Genomic DNA, 16,362 nt, shown 5'->3' with positions numbered 1-16,362 from the left:
GTCCCGCACTGTCCTGTCTGTCTTTTGTCCCGCACTGTCCTGTCTGTCTTTTGTCCCGCACTGTCCTGTCTGTCTTTTGTCCCGCACTGTCCTGTCTGTCTTTTGTCCCGCACTGTCCTGTCTGTCTTTTGTCCCGCACTGTCCTGTCTGTCTTTTGTCCCGCACTGTCCTGTCTGTCTTTTGTCCCGCACTGTCCTGTCTGTCTTTTGTCCCGCACTGTCCTGTCTGTCTTTTGTCCCGCACTGTCCTGTCTGTCTTTTGTCCCGCACTGTCCTGTCTGTCTTTTGTCCCGCACTGTCCTGTCTGTCTTTTGTCCCGCACTGTCCTGTCCTGCACTGTTTGCACAGATGCACTTTATGCATCTAGGACTAAGTTACTAAGTCCTTATAGCTCTGTCTTTGTTCTATGTAGCTCCATGATCCTGGAGAAACGTTGTCTCATTTCACTGTGTACTGTAACAGCTATATATGGTTGAAATGACAATAAAAAGCTTCTTGACTCTTGACTTGATGCAGCAGTGCTCGACTCCATACCCAGATATGATCATGATGATGTAGTAGAGCTTCTCTTACCTTGGGAAGTTCTCTGAGCTGGTTGGCATCGAGCAGGAGCTCCTCCAGACTGCGTGTGTAGCGGTAGATCTCATCGGGGACGGCGTTCAGAGAGCAGTGCCGTTTATCCACCGACTCAACGTGGCGGTTACACCGCCAGAGAGGGATGCACTTGAGCATGGCGGGCCGCCGGGGGGCTGATCAGGGCCTCCGCATTAGAAACACGAAAAGGCGAACACGGCTTGTGGGAATCCCAGGGAGAGCTTTTTCACTTCCAAAGCAGAAACACTACAGCTTGAGCGTCCAGTGAAACAAACTCCAAACCGATTTCTCTTCCTTTGAGATGAGAAATTCAACCCTGTGTCCTTTTGGGGGGAAAGTTTCCGTTTCTATTTCACTCACATCTCTGATTTAAAACAACCGTGAACTGTTAATGACCAAGTGACCGACACCTGAAATATTCTGCTTTATTTCAACAACAGCTACAAAAATAAACGGTTTCCTTTGAAATCCTTCGTCGGGTTTTAAAGACCCGCATGTATGAGATGCAGCACAGAGCTGCTGCTGCTGCTGCTGTTGTTATGATGATGTTGTTGTTATGATGCTAGTCTCTCATGCTAACTCGGCTGCTAGCCAGAGGTTTAAAATGTTCACGTTTAGCCAGTCACCTAACACACCGCTAAACGTGTGATAAAACAACAACGACTCTATAATCTTAATAAAAACCATTAGACAGTAAAATGTTACGGTATGTAGGCGAGCTGAAACAGAGCGGTCAGTTACTTAGTAGCAGCTCTTCAGCCGTAACGCAGCTCTAAAGCCTCCGCCGGCTTTGTGTCCCTCCGCAGCGGCCAACAAAGTCCACAACAAACAATATCTATTTCGTCGTTACTCATACGGCTACAATTAATCCCGCTAACTGCGCCTCTCACGCGCCAGGGAGTTTCCAGTCTTTTGTAGCCAAAGCTTAAGCTACTGAGTCAACCAGAGCTTCGCGTTTACAAATCCATTCCCCAACTACGCCTCACCGTTTCTGACTACACAGAGTCGTCTTTATTCCACACCCGCATTCGGTCAAACCCCGCCTCGTACTCGCCGTCGTTTAAAACGTTGACCAATCCCGGTGCAGTACCTGATACACGACTAGCCAATCGTAGCAGAGAAAATAGGGCGCTCCGGAATACGAGTGGGAAAAGTAAATCTTTTTTTTCTTTAAGCGTCCTCTGGTGCAGACGGTTGTTTAAACGTCGAGTCAGAAGATGACGCCTAGCGGCCAGGAGGACCTGCTGATTCTGATCAGCAGATTCGCAATATTATAAAATGGTTTTATCTATCAAAATGTAGGCTAATAAATCATTTATAGTATTATAATACAGTTTTGTTGTTGTAATGGCGTGTTTAAGAAAGGGGGGGAGTAAAATGGGGTCAATCGAATTAAATATGAATTAGTTTGCAAATTTAATAAAAAAAAACAAAAATAAACTTCTTGGATGAAGATTTAAAGATTTATCTCATTTATACACCTGAGCAATTGAGGCCTTTAGGCTTTTTGATCAATTTGAAATTAAAAAATCCCCAGAGTTTAGTCAATGCGGTTAATGAAGGTATAAGTAGAATAAAGGAAATTGACATAGTATAGCATAAAGCACAGGATGATGTCGACAAAAGCGAGCTTTCTGGGATATATGACCTGACTGGTTGGAGCTTAAAGCTCTCATCAAGGGTGTTAACACTGAAATAAATATTGTTCGCTTGCGTTTTGATGTTTTTTCTAGATATAACGGGAAGCAATTGTCATTTCTATCTGCATTCTCGTGCCTTAATTATTGCAAACAAAAGCTTTGCACTGGACTCACGTACTACAGTTACTACAGTGCACTTATCAGTTTGTTACGTAAATGTGACTCCACTGTTTGTGTTCTACCAGAATCCCAGGTCTCGTCCCTCATAATTCACCTCCCACACATTTTATTGTGTAATTATTACTTTTCAGCTTATTATATATGAGCAATCATATACAGCAATCAGGTGCCATGGTTGCTTCACACCTCTAGAGTTGTTTTGCTTGATTCCCACCTCTGGAGTATGCATGTTCTCCCCGTATTTCTGGGGTTTCCTACATGTACGCCCATTTCCTTCCCCGGTCCAGAGACACTGGACACTACCGGCCTCATACCTAAAGGTGTGTTCTCTGTTGAGTTTACACTAACCATCTGGTGCAAATGCAGCCTAGTTGATCAGATATAGCAGGGCATCACAGCTCTCTAACGAGGTCATTGATTTGATCTGCAGTGTTTTTGGTATTTGAATTTTATGCAAGTGTGTGAAAGTAATTGTGCATTAAAGTCTTACTTCAGGAAGTCAGTGATTCCTTACACAGTTTTAGCTCCTTTAATGTTACTGCTGACCTTCTGATCATTGCTGTGGTCTCAGCTCACCTTCAACAACTTCTAAACCTGATTTTCTTTGTTCGAATACAAGATATTCCGCTAGCTAGCTAGACGTAACAGCACACTAAGAAGCGTTACAATTACAGTCTGATCTCAAGTATGCGATTCACAAACAGGAAGAATGGCATATTTAAAGAATTTATTGTTGATAAATTCAGAACCAATGACTCCAATACAATGTTTAGAATCAAAACAGAACATTAGTGATGGAAACATTTGTTTTTTGTTTTTTAAAAAAGAAAAAAAAAATAAGGGTTGGGGGGGTCAGAGCATAGGAGAACAATGTAACCAAATCGACAAATTAGAAAACAATTTGCAAATAAAAAGAAAAAAAAAAATTCTTTCACAGTAGGTGATGACAAAAAAAATCCATTAAGCACAAATATTTTCTAAGTGAAATCCCTCCAGTGGGATTGTCCCCAATATTATTATTGACCACAATAAAAAAAAATAATTACAAGTTTAAAAGAATCCCAAAACTCAAGCAGCAGTGGTGGAGGCTGAATGAGTTTGAGTAGGTGGACAGGGAGTTGGGTCAGTCTTATGCCGAAAGGTCGCTTTTATTGAAACGCTCCTGATCGTAGACTTCAGCCACAACCTTGCGACCCGCAAACCACCGGTTGTTCAGCGCCTGAATGGCCTTATTCATTTCGCCACTGTCAGAGAACTCCACAAAGATCTTAACAATGATCTCAGCATCATCTTCCTCGCCCTGACGTTCCTGGTAGATGATGACCCGATTAACTGCGCCAAACTTCCCGCATTCTTCGGTCACCTCCCCCTCCAGGTCGTCGTCTATGTCTTCGGGACCCACCATGTTGCGTAACACCATTACTGTAGACTAAACATCCCAAAAGGTAAAAAAAAGGAAAAAACATAATGGATTAATTCAAGTCAAAATAAACAAAAATTTGAACGTCTTTGTTGTCATTTATGTGTGCAGCTTCCTCATCTGCTGCACTTGACAAAATATTCATCTTCATTGGGAGATGTTACTTACAACAATATTATACCAAAGTAAAACAGGAAGACAAATAGTAGTTACACTGACATGAGGCGAATGTGTCGGATGTCTCAGAAAATTCCAGTAAACAATTCAATTATTTGCCAAATGGCTTTCGTATCATTGCTGCAGCAATCAGTTAGCATAGATTTCAACAAAGCTGCAAGATTAAAGGGGAAAAAGTCAGTAGCTGCGTCCCAAATGAGGTACTATTCATTACGTGCTCACACTATGCACTCGACTCTCTAGTGTACGAATTGAAGTGTCTCAAATGAACAAAGTTTTTTTTGTACTAATCTGTTTCGCAGTTGACGGCAAATGATACTAAACCTGTGTGATGTGATGCTGCAGAAAATACATTTTTAAAATGTTGGGGGGAAAAAAAATATCACAACTTGAGCTTATTTAAAAAGACATTAAGTGCACTTCTTCTAAATAAGAATCTTCAGTGTGAACGCACTACCCACACTATTGGTACTGGTAAATATTGGTAAATATCCTTCATCAGAATAATCCAGTAAGTGATGAGCTGTCTTATTGCAATCAATTTAGCGGTTGTGCAAACAAACAGCTTCAATTTCCGGATGCTAAAGACGGATACGCACTCAGATTACACGCTCCTGGTGGACGATTTCTCTGGCTGCTCTTTGAATGAATCATCAGTGCAGGAGAACCAAAATGATAACACAGGTTTCATAAAAATATTTGCCATCGTTACACATTCGTTCACAGAAACGCGTTTCAGCCAAACAAAATGTCATGTCTCAAACTGGAATAAATAATGACTTCAGGCTTTACGAGGAAGACTATTACAACTGGGTGCTGGGACTATGCTAAAAGTAAATCGAGTAGAATGGTGCATTTTAGTCAAATACATAAAGTTAAAACTATAATGTCACAGCAGCTCTTCACTCACCCCTGAGTGTGTGACAGTGGGGCTGTCCTCACTGCTTCTGATCTGCTCCAGCTCATTCATGCTCCTTTGCTCTATGGCATCTGTTCGAGCGTCATCTTTCTCCTGCTGCTTGTCCTGTACCTCCCTCTTAACCTCGGGCTGCTGCTGGGTGGTGCTAGTTGGTGTCCCTGTGGATGTTGAACTGCTTGTGAGGGGTGGCGATGCCAACACAGGGTTTACCAGGCCCACCTGAGGCACCACGGGCAGAGTCGGCCGAACAGGTGTGACACCTTGGAAAGGAGAAAGCGGGGAGGACGTTAGAGGGAGTATATTATGTTAACATGCCTCGAAGACTCAAAACAATATGAAGTCGTCATCATTCTACTGATAAATCCCATGTCAGACCTGTGATTAAGCCTGGGGCCTGAGCCGCCAGTACAGCCTGAGGGAGTCCCATCTGCTGGCTGAGGAGCTGAGCGGGAGACGTCAAGGAGCCCAGCACAGATGCCCCTGCAACAGCCTCCTAAACAACACGTCACACACAAGAGAACACAAGACACAGAACTGTTGAAAAATGTCATGAAACTAGATTGTCTAAAATGTCAAAACCATTGGTTAATATGATAAGTAAGGCATGAGGAATTTTAACGTGGAACACTTTTACACCAAAAAAAAAACAACAAATAAATCATATGGAATAATTGGATCCCTATAATAACAGTAAACTATAAAGTTTATAATCACAATGCCTAGATTTGCCATCACATTCACAAACTCAAAACATTCTCCATTCACCTTGAAAGCAAGAGCAGCACCTCAAAGCCATCAACACATACACTACTAGTCCAGATTCCTACGTCCTTTAGTTCAGCCTTTATTTTTATTGTATGTGTGTGGGGTGGGAAATACACAAGTGCTCTTTGAGCTCAAGGTACATCTTTGGAGTGATAACTCTTTTCAGTGTACGGTCATGTTAAAATACAGAGAAACCCGGCAGGTCTGCTGACTGCAGAACCTAAACGTATCTTCAGCAGAGCTGCGAATACTCACCTGGGCTGTGATCTTAGCAGTGGCGGCGGCGGCAGCCACAGCCGCTGCAGGCGGCAAACCTCCGGGGGTGGTTGGGGTCAGCAGGGGCATGGGAGGGGTCACGGCCTTTCCCACCCTCAGGTACTGACCTCCCAGGTCAAACAGGTTCATGGAGGACACTGCATCTATTGATGACTGGGGCTTGTCATATTCTACCCACAGACAAAAAATTGGAATCACAACGTCTCAATGAAAGTCAACTGATTCAGCCGAAAACACCACACAACAAAGACTCATTGATTACACAAAAAAAAAAAGACTAGCAAGACTACATTAAATCATATTGTATATGAATATAAACCATGTGCCAGGTAAGTAAATTATTTGCCGGTCACAGAAACAGGCTTTGAGCTTCTCACTGCGCATGCTCACCGATGAAGCAGTAGCCTTTGTGCTTCCCTGTGGTGTGCTCTCGGGCCAGCATGCAGGACTTAATCTTGCCGAAGGCCTCAAAGACGCTCTTGATGTCGTCGTCGGACAGGTCCGGGTGCACTGAGGCTACATAGATGCGATTGTATGCGCGTGCCTCCTCTGCCAGCTGGTCAATGATGGGTTGCGCCTGTCCAATGTTACCTGGCCGCCCTACCTACAGCATACATACCAGCACAGAGGCTACTGAGCATCAGTGTATGAAGATGAGCTCGGGATGATATGGAGAGAGGTGTGTGTGTCCGCGCTCATGCATGCGCGTGTGTGAGAGAGATCTGAAAATAGCTTAAGATCTAAAAGGTTCACTGATCTAATAAAGCTTATAAAATTCTCTTTTCGTTCCTTCCTCAGAATTGGTTACTGTTCCCATAATAGGAGCCAAAAAATTAAATGATTTAGTGCTACATAATGTCCTGGTGTTCCATTAATGTTAAACTAACAAATATCACCTAGTGCAACTCCAAGAGAGAAAGTTGTACAGCGGTATGTTTGTGTTCCTGAATGTCCCACAGTGTGTGTAATGTGACTGAGATATAATGGTCAGTTGCGGCCTGTGCAGTGTCTGTGCTGCAGGTAGGGCGGCCAAGCGACATCAGCCAGGCACAGCCCATCATGAGCGCACTCTGGTGTGAGCGCAGCACACGAATACATCACGCACCCAGTCTCTGCACTACCTACAGAAACAGGGCTTCAAAACGGAAAGCATTGTGGCCGATAGAGCGCACAAATCCAGTGTCAGCAAGGACACGCTCGCTTACTCTCGCACATGAAAATGTGTGACGCAAGGGCTTTATTCGCAATCTCACACAAACACACACTCACCCACACACACAGCGAGATAAAAACTGAAGCAACTCAGAAAATTAGGGTAGCCTCCGAGCACTCCAGCCTAAACATTGCTCAGGAAAAAAAAAAAAAAAAAAAAGATTTTGGTTTTAGGTATACACTTTTGATACAGAAATAAAGAATGAAGCACATCAACAGTACACAGAAGTGAGAACTGAATCCCATACGGTTACTACAGAGTAGTTAACAGCTGGAACAGCAAAACAGTCCACCTCCTTAATAATCAGTAGGCACTGTAAAGGTTGCAGATTAGAAGTGTTTCAAAAGGTATAATAATCATTATTTCAAGATTATCTTTTGTGAATTGCGGAAACACAAACAGAAATAATTGTCCGTCGGTTGTTCGTCTAAAAGATAATTTGCCTGACAGACAATTTTAATAAAAGGGGACAAGTGGGCTCGAAAAACTACGCACTGCTCCTTTAACACACAGAGTTCAGACACGGCATCAGTTTACACCCAAGCTGCAGAAAAGATTAAGTGGATCTTAAACATCATACATCTGACTAGTTTTATTTTTACATCTAATCCCTAATCCACTTGCTTTGGAACCCACCTTAATGTTCCTTCCACCCAGAACGACAGAGTTCATCTGCTCCAGAGCCAGCTGGGCAGCCTCAGGCACCTCGTACTCCACAAAGGCGAAGCCCTGCGATAAAAGAGCGAGCAATTTTAATTAACAATACTGGATGACTTCTGTTTATTTCTGGGGTTCAGCTTTATTCCTGATGTCTGCATGAGAATAATGTGGCCTTGTAGAAATCAGTGTATCCCAGAAAGTAAAAAAAAAAGAAAAAAAAAAAAAGGAGGAAATGTGGCTATACCTTGTGTTTCATGGTGACAGAGTCCCAGGACATGTCGATGCTCTTGATTGGGCCGAACGGCGCAAAAGCCTGCCGAATGGTGTCCTCACCCAGCTCGTAATAGATGGACCCCACATAGACGCGGCACATGATGGCGAGAGCTCGCTGCCTCTGTGCTGCCACCTGGTGTCATGTAAGGGAGAGACAGAGAGAAACAACACTGGCTGCTGAAGAATGTTCAACAATTACTAGACAGCAAAAAACAAAAAAAAGAAAACTACACAACAGAAAAATGGCAAAATAAAAAAAAGCATCTTAACTACAATTTCAATTTCAACAAATGCCTATTCTAGTCCTCTTTGGGTTTCATATGCTTATGTGTATGAACTTACAACTTAAGCACAAAGGCCAGGGAGTTAAGAGTAGATGCAGAGAAGCCCTTTTACTTTGAGCCTGCACAGCACACATTTCAAAACATGTACAGTTATGACTAACCTGGAGTGCAAAGTTTCCAACAAGACAATTTCAACAAAACCATACCATCAAAACCACAATTATGAGCTGAAACCTGAGGTGCCTCCTTTGGTGGCTTTTGGACTTACGCTGGTATTCTCCATGAGGAAGTGGTGAATCTGCACAAACCAAATAACCTAATAATTAATGTACACAGGGGTTTTTTTCTCTCCTTCAATTACAAACGTTAGGAATGTTTCCCTACCTAAACAAACCTATGTGATTTTTTTTTTCTTGGCTACCCTCATTATACATCCCACCAAGCTGGCTCTGATAGTTCACAGCATATTTACAAAGGAGACATGGATTTGAATCATCCCCAGCACACAACACACACACACACACACACAGATGCACATGGAGTCTATATATATATATATATATATGCTGATGATGTGTTTTAAAGGTTGAGGTGGAGTAGACCTGGGCTAATACAAATATCCTTGACAAAATCCTCCTCACCCCTATACACCTGGGCCCAGATACACTGCACTAGTGCAAAATCTAGGTTGGAAAAGTCAGGTGAGACCTGGCAACCTGTGATGAAATGAGTGACCAAACACATACACATCATTCACCACGCAGGAAAAAAAAAAAAAAAAAACCACAAATAAACCAACCCCAACCCCAGAAAAAGCCATGTCTGCTTTTGAAATATGCTGAGACAAATGACTGGTCATCAGCTGTTGTATATATCTGGCCTGGTTTGTCACTCAGTCATAGCACCAAATGTCAAGTGTCAAAAATGCGCACAGAGAAAGAAATAGTTTAATATTCTATTGACCGATTGAAAGGGTGAGAGAGGATCTCCAAATCCCATAGTCACTGCTGCCATCTGAAACACAGTAAAATGGAAAAGTGCTGAAAAGTAGGTTAGATATGTTTTTATTTCTTTTGCAAGACATATCAGATTCCAGACAGAAGAAAAGTGTTGTAGTCTAATCTGTAACTGAACCGTTTCCTGCTTAGTTTACAGCTTCGCCTATCCCTTGATATTGTGTTGTTAACAATGAGCAGTAAAAACCACAAGTGAACCACACGTAAGGCTGCCTGAACGGACAAATTATGCATCAACTGTCTTGGCAAATAAGCACTAATAGTAAAATGTATATTGCTTGATAGATGAATTAAGATAAACACAATATATACACTCACTGGCCACTTTAATAGGAACACCTGCTTATTCATGTAATTATGTAATCGGCCTGTCATGTGGCAGCAGCACAAGGCATCGACTAGAGCTTTGAATCAAATGTCAGAATGGGGGAAAATGTGATCTCTGTGACTTTAACCATGGCAGGGTTGTTGGTGCCAGAGGGCCTGGTTTGAGTATTACAAAAACAGCTGATCTCCTGAGATTTTCACACACAAGTCGTTATAAAGAACAGTGCTTTAAAAAAAAAACCCAAACACATCCAGTGAGCTGCAGCTCTGTGAATGAGAACTGATGCAAGCTGACAGGAAGGCTACGCAAACAAAGACCTTGGTCTTGGGACGACCTTGGTATGTAGAAGATACTTGGCAAGACCTTGGGATGATTCTACCTTGGTATGTAGAAACGCACGTCTGATCAGCTGAGCTACAACACATCAGGTTCTGTTCCTCTTATCCATGAAAAGGAATCTGAGGCTATCATAAGCACAGGCTCACCCAAACTGAACAGAAGAATATTGGCCATTAAAAACATTTCCTGCTGCTAAAATGATTGGCCAACTGGATAATTTCATGACCGGGAGAGCGCTGCTACTAAAGTGGCCAGTGAGTGCATAAGGAACTGTGAACCACAAATTCATTTTTAGCAAAACACCAGATTAGAACGCCCAAAATGTGGCCGGTAAAATTTATCTGCTGTCTTTTTTTCTTTTCTTGTTTTTTTGTTTTTTTATTTAAATCAGTATCAGTGGATCTCTTTGCATCACCTAAGCAGCTGTCTCCTCCAACCCCATCTCTGACTCTTACATGTTTCTAAACAGTGCTAAACAAAGGACTGTGTATTTAAATGAACGTTAACTGGCTTAGGCAAGAAGTCCTGGAGATAAAAACAGACCACTTGTGTGTTCAATGCCCCTAACAGACATGTTTATGGACTTTGACCAACATACTTTGCGGAACACAGGCTTTACCAGAGTGAATATTTCTCTTTGCTCACCTGCAGGTTAGTAAGCTGCTGTTGTTGGTGAGCTATGGTTTGCTTCACCAGGACACTCTTAATGCTCTGCTCCATAGCATATTTCTTCGCCTGCAACGTCAAAAGGAAGCCATGGGTTAGCTTTACGTAAGCGGAATCACCAAATCACTGCTAGTGTAAAAATAATCAGAATTTGATTTGCAAGTTGTCAGCAGCAGACAGCTTCTAAGGAGCTCCTACCAGCACCTAGAGCTGAAAACATCCAGCCAGACCAAATGGGTATTACTGAAGACTGGTACAATAAAATAAATAAAATTCTACTGTAAATGTACTAAAATCAGAAATGTTTTGTTTTTTTTTTAACTTCAGAGTCTGCATACAAAACTGAATGAAACTTTACCCTCTGCAGTGCCTCCTGCTGCTCTGGAGTGAGGGGTGGCAGGGCCAGCTTGGAGCCTGTGCCTTGACCATTCTCCATCATCAGAGATTTGCCTCACTGTAGCGACCAACAAACAGAAAGAACAAATGCGAATGTGAATGTATATGCCGTGTCCCAAATTATGTATTATACACTACCGGCTCTACCGTATTGTGTGGGAATTTTCAAAGGGTAGTATAACTTTTTTTTTTTACATGAAGTTGACGGCAAATGACATTAAAAACTTGTAACGAGGTCCCGAAAGTTTTAGCAGAATACAACAAATTTTTAAAACGCTGACAAATAAATCAAACATTAATCATGAACCGCTTTAAAAGATTTTTTAAGACATCAGCCACCTTGAAAAGATTCTCTCATCCAGTATTAATGCCCGTTAGCTCCAGCCCTCATCCACTACGTAAGCAGAGCTGAGTGTCGGGTACATGAAGTGTCCGACATAAACTTCATTTTTTTGGTTAAATAAAGTGCATCATCCAGGTACCTGTCGTGCAATTCTTGTTGAAATGTTCAGCATTAACACAGGGTGCAGTGCAAAGTGGGAGACTAATTATCTGTGAAACCAAGTGTTTACTTGTGATAGTCTACTTAAATGTTGACATTGCTAACAAGACTTTTGTAGCTGATGGGGAGAAAGCACAAAATAATCTTAGCATTTGTTTGTAAAGTCTCAAACAGCTACTTAATGAAACGCAGCTCCTCTATTTTTAGCCCAGACTTTCTTACTGTCCATCAGCTCACAAGACTGAACTCACTTAGATAAAGTTGGTGTTGCTGTAATTAAACATCTTTCACATCCTACACCCTAACCTTCAACTAAATTAGTTTTACACATGGTTCCTGTTGTTGCAAGAATCATGAATCTTACATGTTACGGTTAAACCACAAACATGGGCAGTTCAGCATCCAGGATTCTCACTGCTAGGAAAAAAGCAAGCAAAACAACATAGAGATAAATAACCCAATGTACATGCTCACCTACGAGGCTCTGACTGACTGAGGCGACCAGGGTTGAGATGGCGGTGGGAAAGTGTTCGGCACAACGCTCGCTCACGATTTCTCAGCAATCTAAAGCTGACGGGACACAAGAAAACACGTATACAATTTACAAGCCGTTTCAACATGAAAATACTTCACACAAGCAAAATGACATGGTTACTGTTGCTGCAGACACAGAAAGCTCATATTAGCTCACTAGATTGACCTACAGCCTGACAGATGTGCGCCTGGCTAAAGCTAGGTTTACACTGCTCGATATCAGCAGTCGTTTGAGATACTACTGCTACTCGATCCTCTGGCGAGAGACCCGAGACTAAAGAAAACACTGTTCTTTTTTACTTCAGTCACCTCCAACCAGGCTCGTATACAAAGATTATTCAAAACAAGTCCGATGGAATAAGGATAACTTTTGTTTTTGATTAAGTCTCAATTAAGTTTTTACATCGGTACTACCGTGTCTGCCTTGTGACATTCACAATCCTATATCAGGTTCATTTCTGCGATCGCAAAATCAAGCAAACTAACACGCGGTCGAGCTAGCAGTATTTTAAAATGATCTTATCACTCATCTCGTTACATTGCAAATTATGAAAAAGTAGAACAGGTTTAAGTTTAAATACATTACTCTCTTATTCTTAGACTTTCATTCTTCTTGTTTGTGGTGTTTGGTTGCAACGAAACAATTAGCTGCCGGTCAGCACACACATTATTTGTTTTACCACCAATCTCAAATCACAACCAAGAAAGTTGTTTACTCTGTAATATTTAAACCTCTGAACAGAATTTGAGGATATAACTATACACCGTTAAAAGCCTGAATTCAGAAAGCTTGCATAACGTGACAAATAATGTGCTGATCAACTGGCTCCTATTTTCACCCATATCTTCAACAGATCTCTGGAGCTGTGTGAAGTCCCCTCTTACTTTAAACTCTCCACAATCGTCCCGGTCCCCAAGAAACCCTCCATCACTGGACTGAATGACTACAGGCCTGTCGTCTACAACATCTGTTGTCATGAAGACCTTTGAACAGCTGGTATTGGCCCACCTAAAGTCTGTCACAGAACAGATGCTGGATCCCCTACAGTTTGCCTACCATGCAAACAGATCAGTGGACGACGCAGTCAACATTGGACTGCACTACGTTCTGCAACACCTGGACTGCCCAGGGACATGCGCCCGGATTCTCTTTGTTGACTTTAGTTCGGCCTTTAATACTATAATTCTGGAAATTCTCCACTCCAAACTCCTAAGACTCACTGTACCCCCTTCCATCTGTCAGTGGATCACCAGCTTCCTGACAGACAGAAAACAACAGGTGAGACTGGGAGGTGTCACCTCCAGCATTCGGACAATCAGCACTGGCGCTCCACAGGGATGTGTCCTCTCCCCACTGCTATTCTCCCTCTACACTAATGACTGCACTTCAAGTGACCAAACTTTTAAACTCCTGAAATTTGCAGATGATACTACGCTCATTGGTCTCAACCAAGATGGCGATGAATCTGCATACCGACAGGAGGTAAAGCGGCTGGTGCTATGGTGCAGTCAGAACAGTCTGGAGCTAAACACCCTCAAAACTGTGGAGATGATAGTGGACTTTAGGAAAGACCCGTCAACACTACTCCCCCTCACAATACCCAATAGTCCGGTGTCATCTGTGGAGGCCTTCAAGTTTCTGGGCACTACCATTTCCCAAGACCTGAAATGGGAGTGCAACATAAACTCTATCATTAAAAAGGCCCAGCAGAGAATGTACTTTCTACGTCAATTAAGGAAGTTTGGTCTGCCACAGGAGCTGTTGATGCTGTTCTACACTGCAGTCATGGAATCTGTCCTGTGCACATCCATCACCATCTGGTTTGGTGCCGCAACTAAACAGGACAGAAACAGACTGCAACGCACAGTTAGAACAGCAGAAAAAAATAATTGGCGCCCCCCTGCCCACTCTCCAGGACTTGTACGGCACAAGAACCAGAAACCGGGCAGGAAAAATCACCACTGACCCTTCGCACCCTGGACATAACCTCTTTCAGCTCCTCCCTTCTGGCAGGCACTACAGAACCTTGCTTACTAAAACTGCCAGACACAGGAACAGTTTCTTTCCCCTGTCAATCACCCTGATCAACAACTCACCATAATTATATTCACTGCTTCTTATCATAAGCACTGCATTATCAGAACTGTCAGTCATCACATCATCTGTATATATTACACACTATTGCTGCTGTATATTGCACAATATTGTTATTTGCACTCCCACACTTTATGTACATAACTGCTCGTTCATATTCTATACTCATTTTATATATTTTATTCATTCTATATTCATATTTTATACTCATTCTGTCTATATTGTATCTCATCGTCTGCATTGTTTTCTTGTATAGTATAGTGTTATTTATGTCTGTACCTTTGAGAGTCACAAACTGCTGGAACCAAATTCCTTGTGTGTGTCAACACACTTGGCCAATAAATCTGATTCTGATTCTGAAAAAGCGTAAGCGATATTATTGCAATCCGCAATATCAATATCGTGATACCGAACAAACGATATATTGCTCAGCTCTAAACTGACTCCGGCTACGTCTAAAAGCCGAGGTCTAATTACAGCAACTTCTTTTACTGTTACTAACGTCACTTTGATTGAGGTTTACATAGCTAGACTATATAAACAGGATAATTAAAAAAACCACACAAACAAAAAAACCACAAAAGCAGCACGCGTGCTAGCATTAGCTAACCGGCTAGCATTAGCCTCGCTTTAGCAATTCAGGCAACACAAATGGCCGTTAAGTCTTTTTAATACACAACAATACAGACACGACCGACAACACACGCTTTAACCGGTACCTTTGCGTAACACACCGTGGCGTCAACACGCTATAAGCCGAGTGTTTTATTATTTATTTATCATCACACTGTACTTGGTTGAATTGAGTTAGCTCGCTAGCGCGCTAATGCTAGTGGTGTTTGAACGTGCAGGGCCTCGTATGTGTTCTCCAGTCTAATAACCTCACTTATACACCTTTAATCGCACCTTGTTGATCAATTCGAACTGAAATGTTACTTTAATCGTGAATATGCCTGAATTTATAGACATTTAAGTCATATAAACACTTTGCTAACATTAGCCGCTAATGCTAACGCTAGCCGCTAATGCTAACGCTAGCCCTGAAACGCGCTGCTTTTTGTGGAAGGCCTCGTTTGACTACAATCAGAGCTAACGATACTTGCGAATTGATCCGATTCTCTCTATATATCGCAGGGAATTTAACTTACGGCGCAAACAGCACCCGAAATAGACAAAATAGTTGAAAAAGCATAAATAAGTGTTGAGGAATAATACCGCAATGTGCTGCGTTACCGCCATGTAGCGACAAACCGCAGTCTCCTGAGTTCTTCTCTGTTCAGCGACTCTGTGGTGGGGAGAGAAAGAGCGCCGCCTACAGGCCACACCAGGATATAAATGAAACCAAGGCAACCTGAACAATATACTGTATATACAGAACACCTACCCTAAAACTGGGTAAGACTGTTAATTCCCCATTGAGAGCCTCAGTAGTGTTGAAAACATTTCGTCCATCTTCTTACTCCATGTTGACGTGATTGCATGACATAATTCCTGCAGCTTTATCATCTATGCTTCCATGATGCAAATCTTCCTTTCTACCACACCCCAAAGCTGCTATACTGGATTGGCATGCGGTGCCTGGAAAGGCCACTGAAGAACACAGAGTTCAGTTTGAACACAAACAGTTTGAGACGTGCTTTGTGGTGCATCCTCATGCTGGAAGTAGCTACTGTATGGACTGCATGGTCCTACACCATATACACACACTTCCAGTATATATTCATCAATCTGTTTACATGCTGTTTTTGCACAATTTTTGCTCTTTGCACATGCTGTCTCACATTTCAGTCGTATGCTGTTTTGCACAATCCCTTACAATATCGCAGGTAACTGCTGCTATAATACTGTGTTCATTCCAGTATTTTTGCACACACAATATTGTTTGAACACACAGTATTCACGCTGTACGATGCTGTTTCTGTTTTTGTTTATTTTCTTTTGTGTATAGTCTTGTATTTTTTTGTTTGCACTGTCTTGTCCGTCTTGTTTGTCTTGTCCTGCACTGTTTGCACCAGGTTGCACAGATGCATGGTTGAAATGACAATAAAAAGCTTCATGAATTGGCTTGACTATGAAATGGCTAGTA

The 16,362-nt window shown here is 42.2% G+C and overlaps 2 protein-coding genes across 25 annotated transcripts in view; both read right to left on the bottom strand.

The window, feature by feature from the left end:
* scrib (scribble planar cell polarity protein) overlaps positions 1-1,589 on the bottom strand; it is a 75,913-nt gene extending 74,324 nt beyond the window's left edge. For all 15 annotated transcript variants that reach the window (XM_060874086.1, XM_060874072.1, XM_060874078.1 and 12 more), the window contains exon 1: positions 573-1,589. In XM_060874086.1, the coding sequence (XP_060730069.1) occupies positions 573-731 (159 nt within the window). In that variant the 5' untranslated portion in view covers positions 732-1,589. The remainder of the gene's footprint in view (positions 1-572) is intronic.
* A 1,532-nt stretch (positions 1,590-3,121) lies between these two features.
* Positions 3,122-15,617, bottom strand: puf60b (poly-U binding splicing factor b). 10 transcript variants are annotated; one of them, XM_060874122.1, is made up of 13 exons: positions 15,492-15,617; positions 12,126-12,217; positions 11,108-11,203; positions 10,729-10,818; positions 9,364-9,414; positions 8,669-8,698; positions 8,088-8,249; positions 7,816-7,912; positions 6,361-6,570; positions 5,950-6,140; positions 5,305-5,422; positions 4,921-5,189; positions 3,122-3,842 (listed from the first exon to the last, which is right to left on the bottom strand). In XM_060874122.1, exons 3-13 carry the CDS (start codon positions 11,186-11,188, stop codon positions 3,543-3,545), a joined length of 1,599 nt encoding a protein of 532 aa, XP_060730105.1. In that variant the 5' UTR covers positions 11,189-11,203; positions 12,126-12,217; positions 15,492-15,617; the 3' UTR covers positions 3,122-3,542. The 10 variants fall into 10 exon arrangements, with proteins under 10 accessions (XP_060730105.1, XP_060730101.1, XP_060730107.1 ...); XM_060874118.1 differs by having other exon boundaries at positions 12,122-12,217; positions 15,492-15,616; XM_060874124.1 differs by having other exon boundaries at positions 5,305-5,419; positions 12,122-12,217; positions 15,492-15,616.
* Positions 15,618-16,362: the final 745 nt, after the last annotated feature.

The sequence above is a fragment of the Tachysurus vachellii genome, chromosome 7 (genome assembly GCF_030014155.1).
Source record: "Tachysurus vachellii isolate PV-2020 chromosome 7, HZAU_Pvac_v1, whole genome shotgun sequence".
NCBI classification, from domain to species: Eukaryota; Metazoa; Chordata; class Actinopteri; order Siluriformes; family Bagridae; genus Tachysurus; species Tachysurus vachellii.
This window is presented reverse-complemented; position numbering and strand designations above follow the sequence as displayed.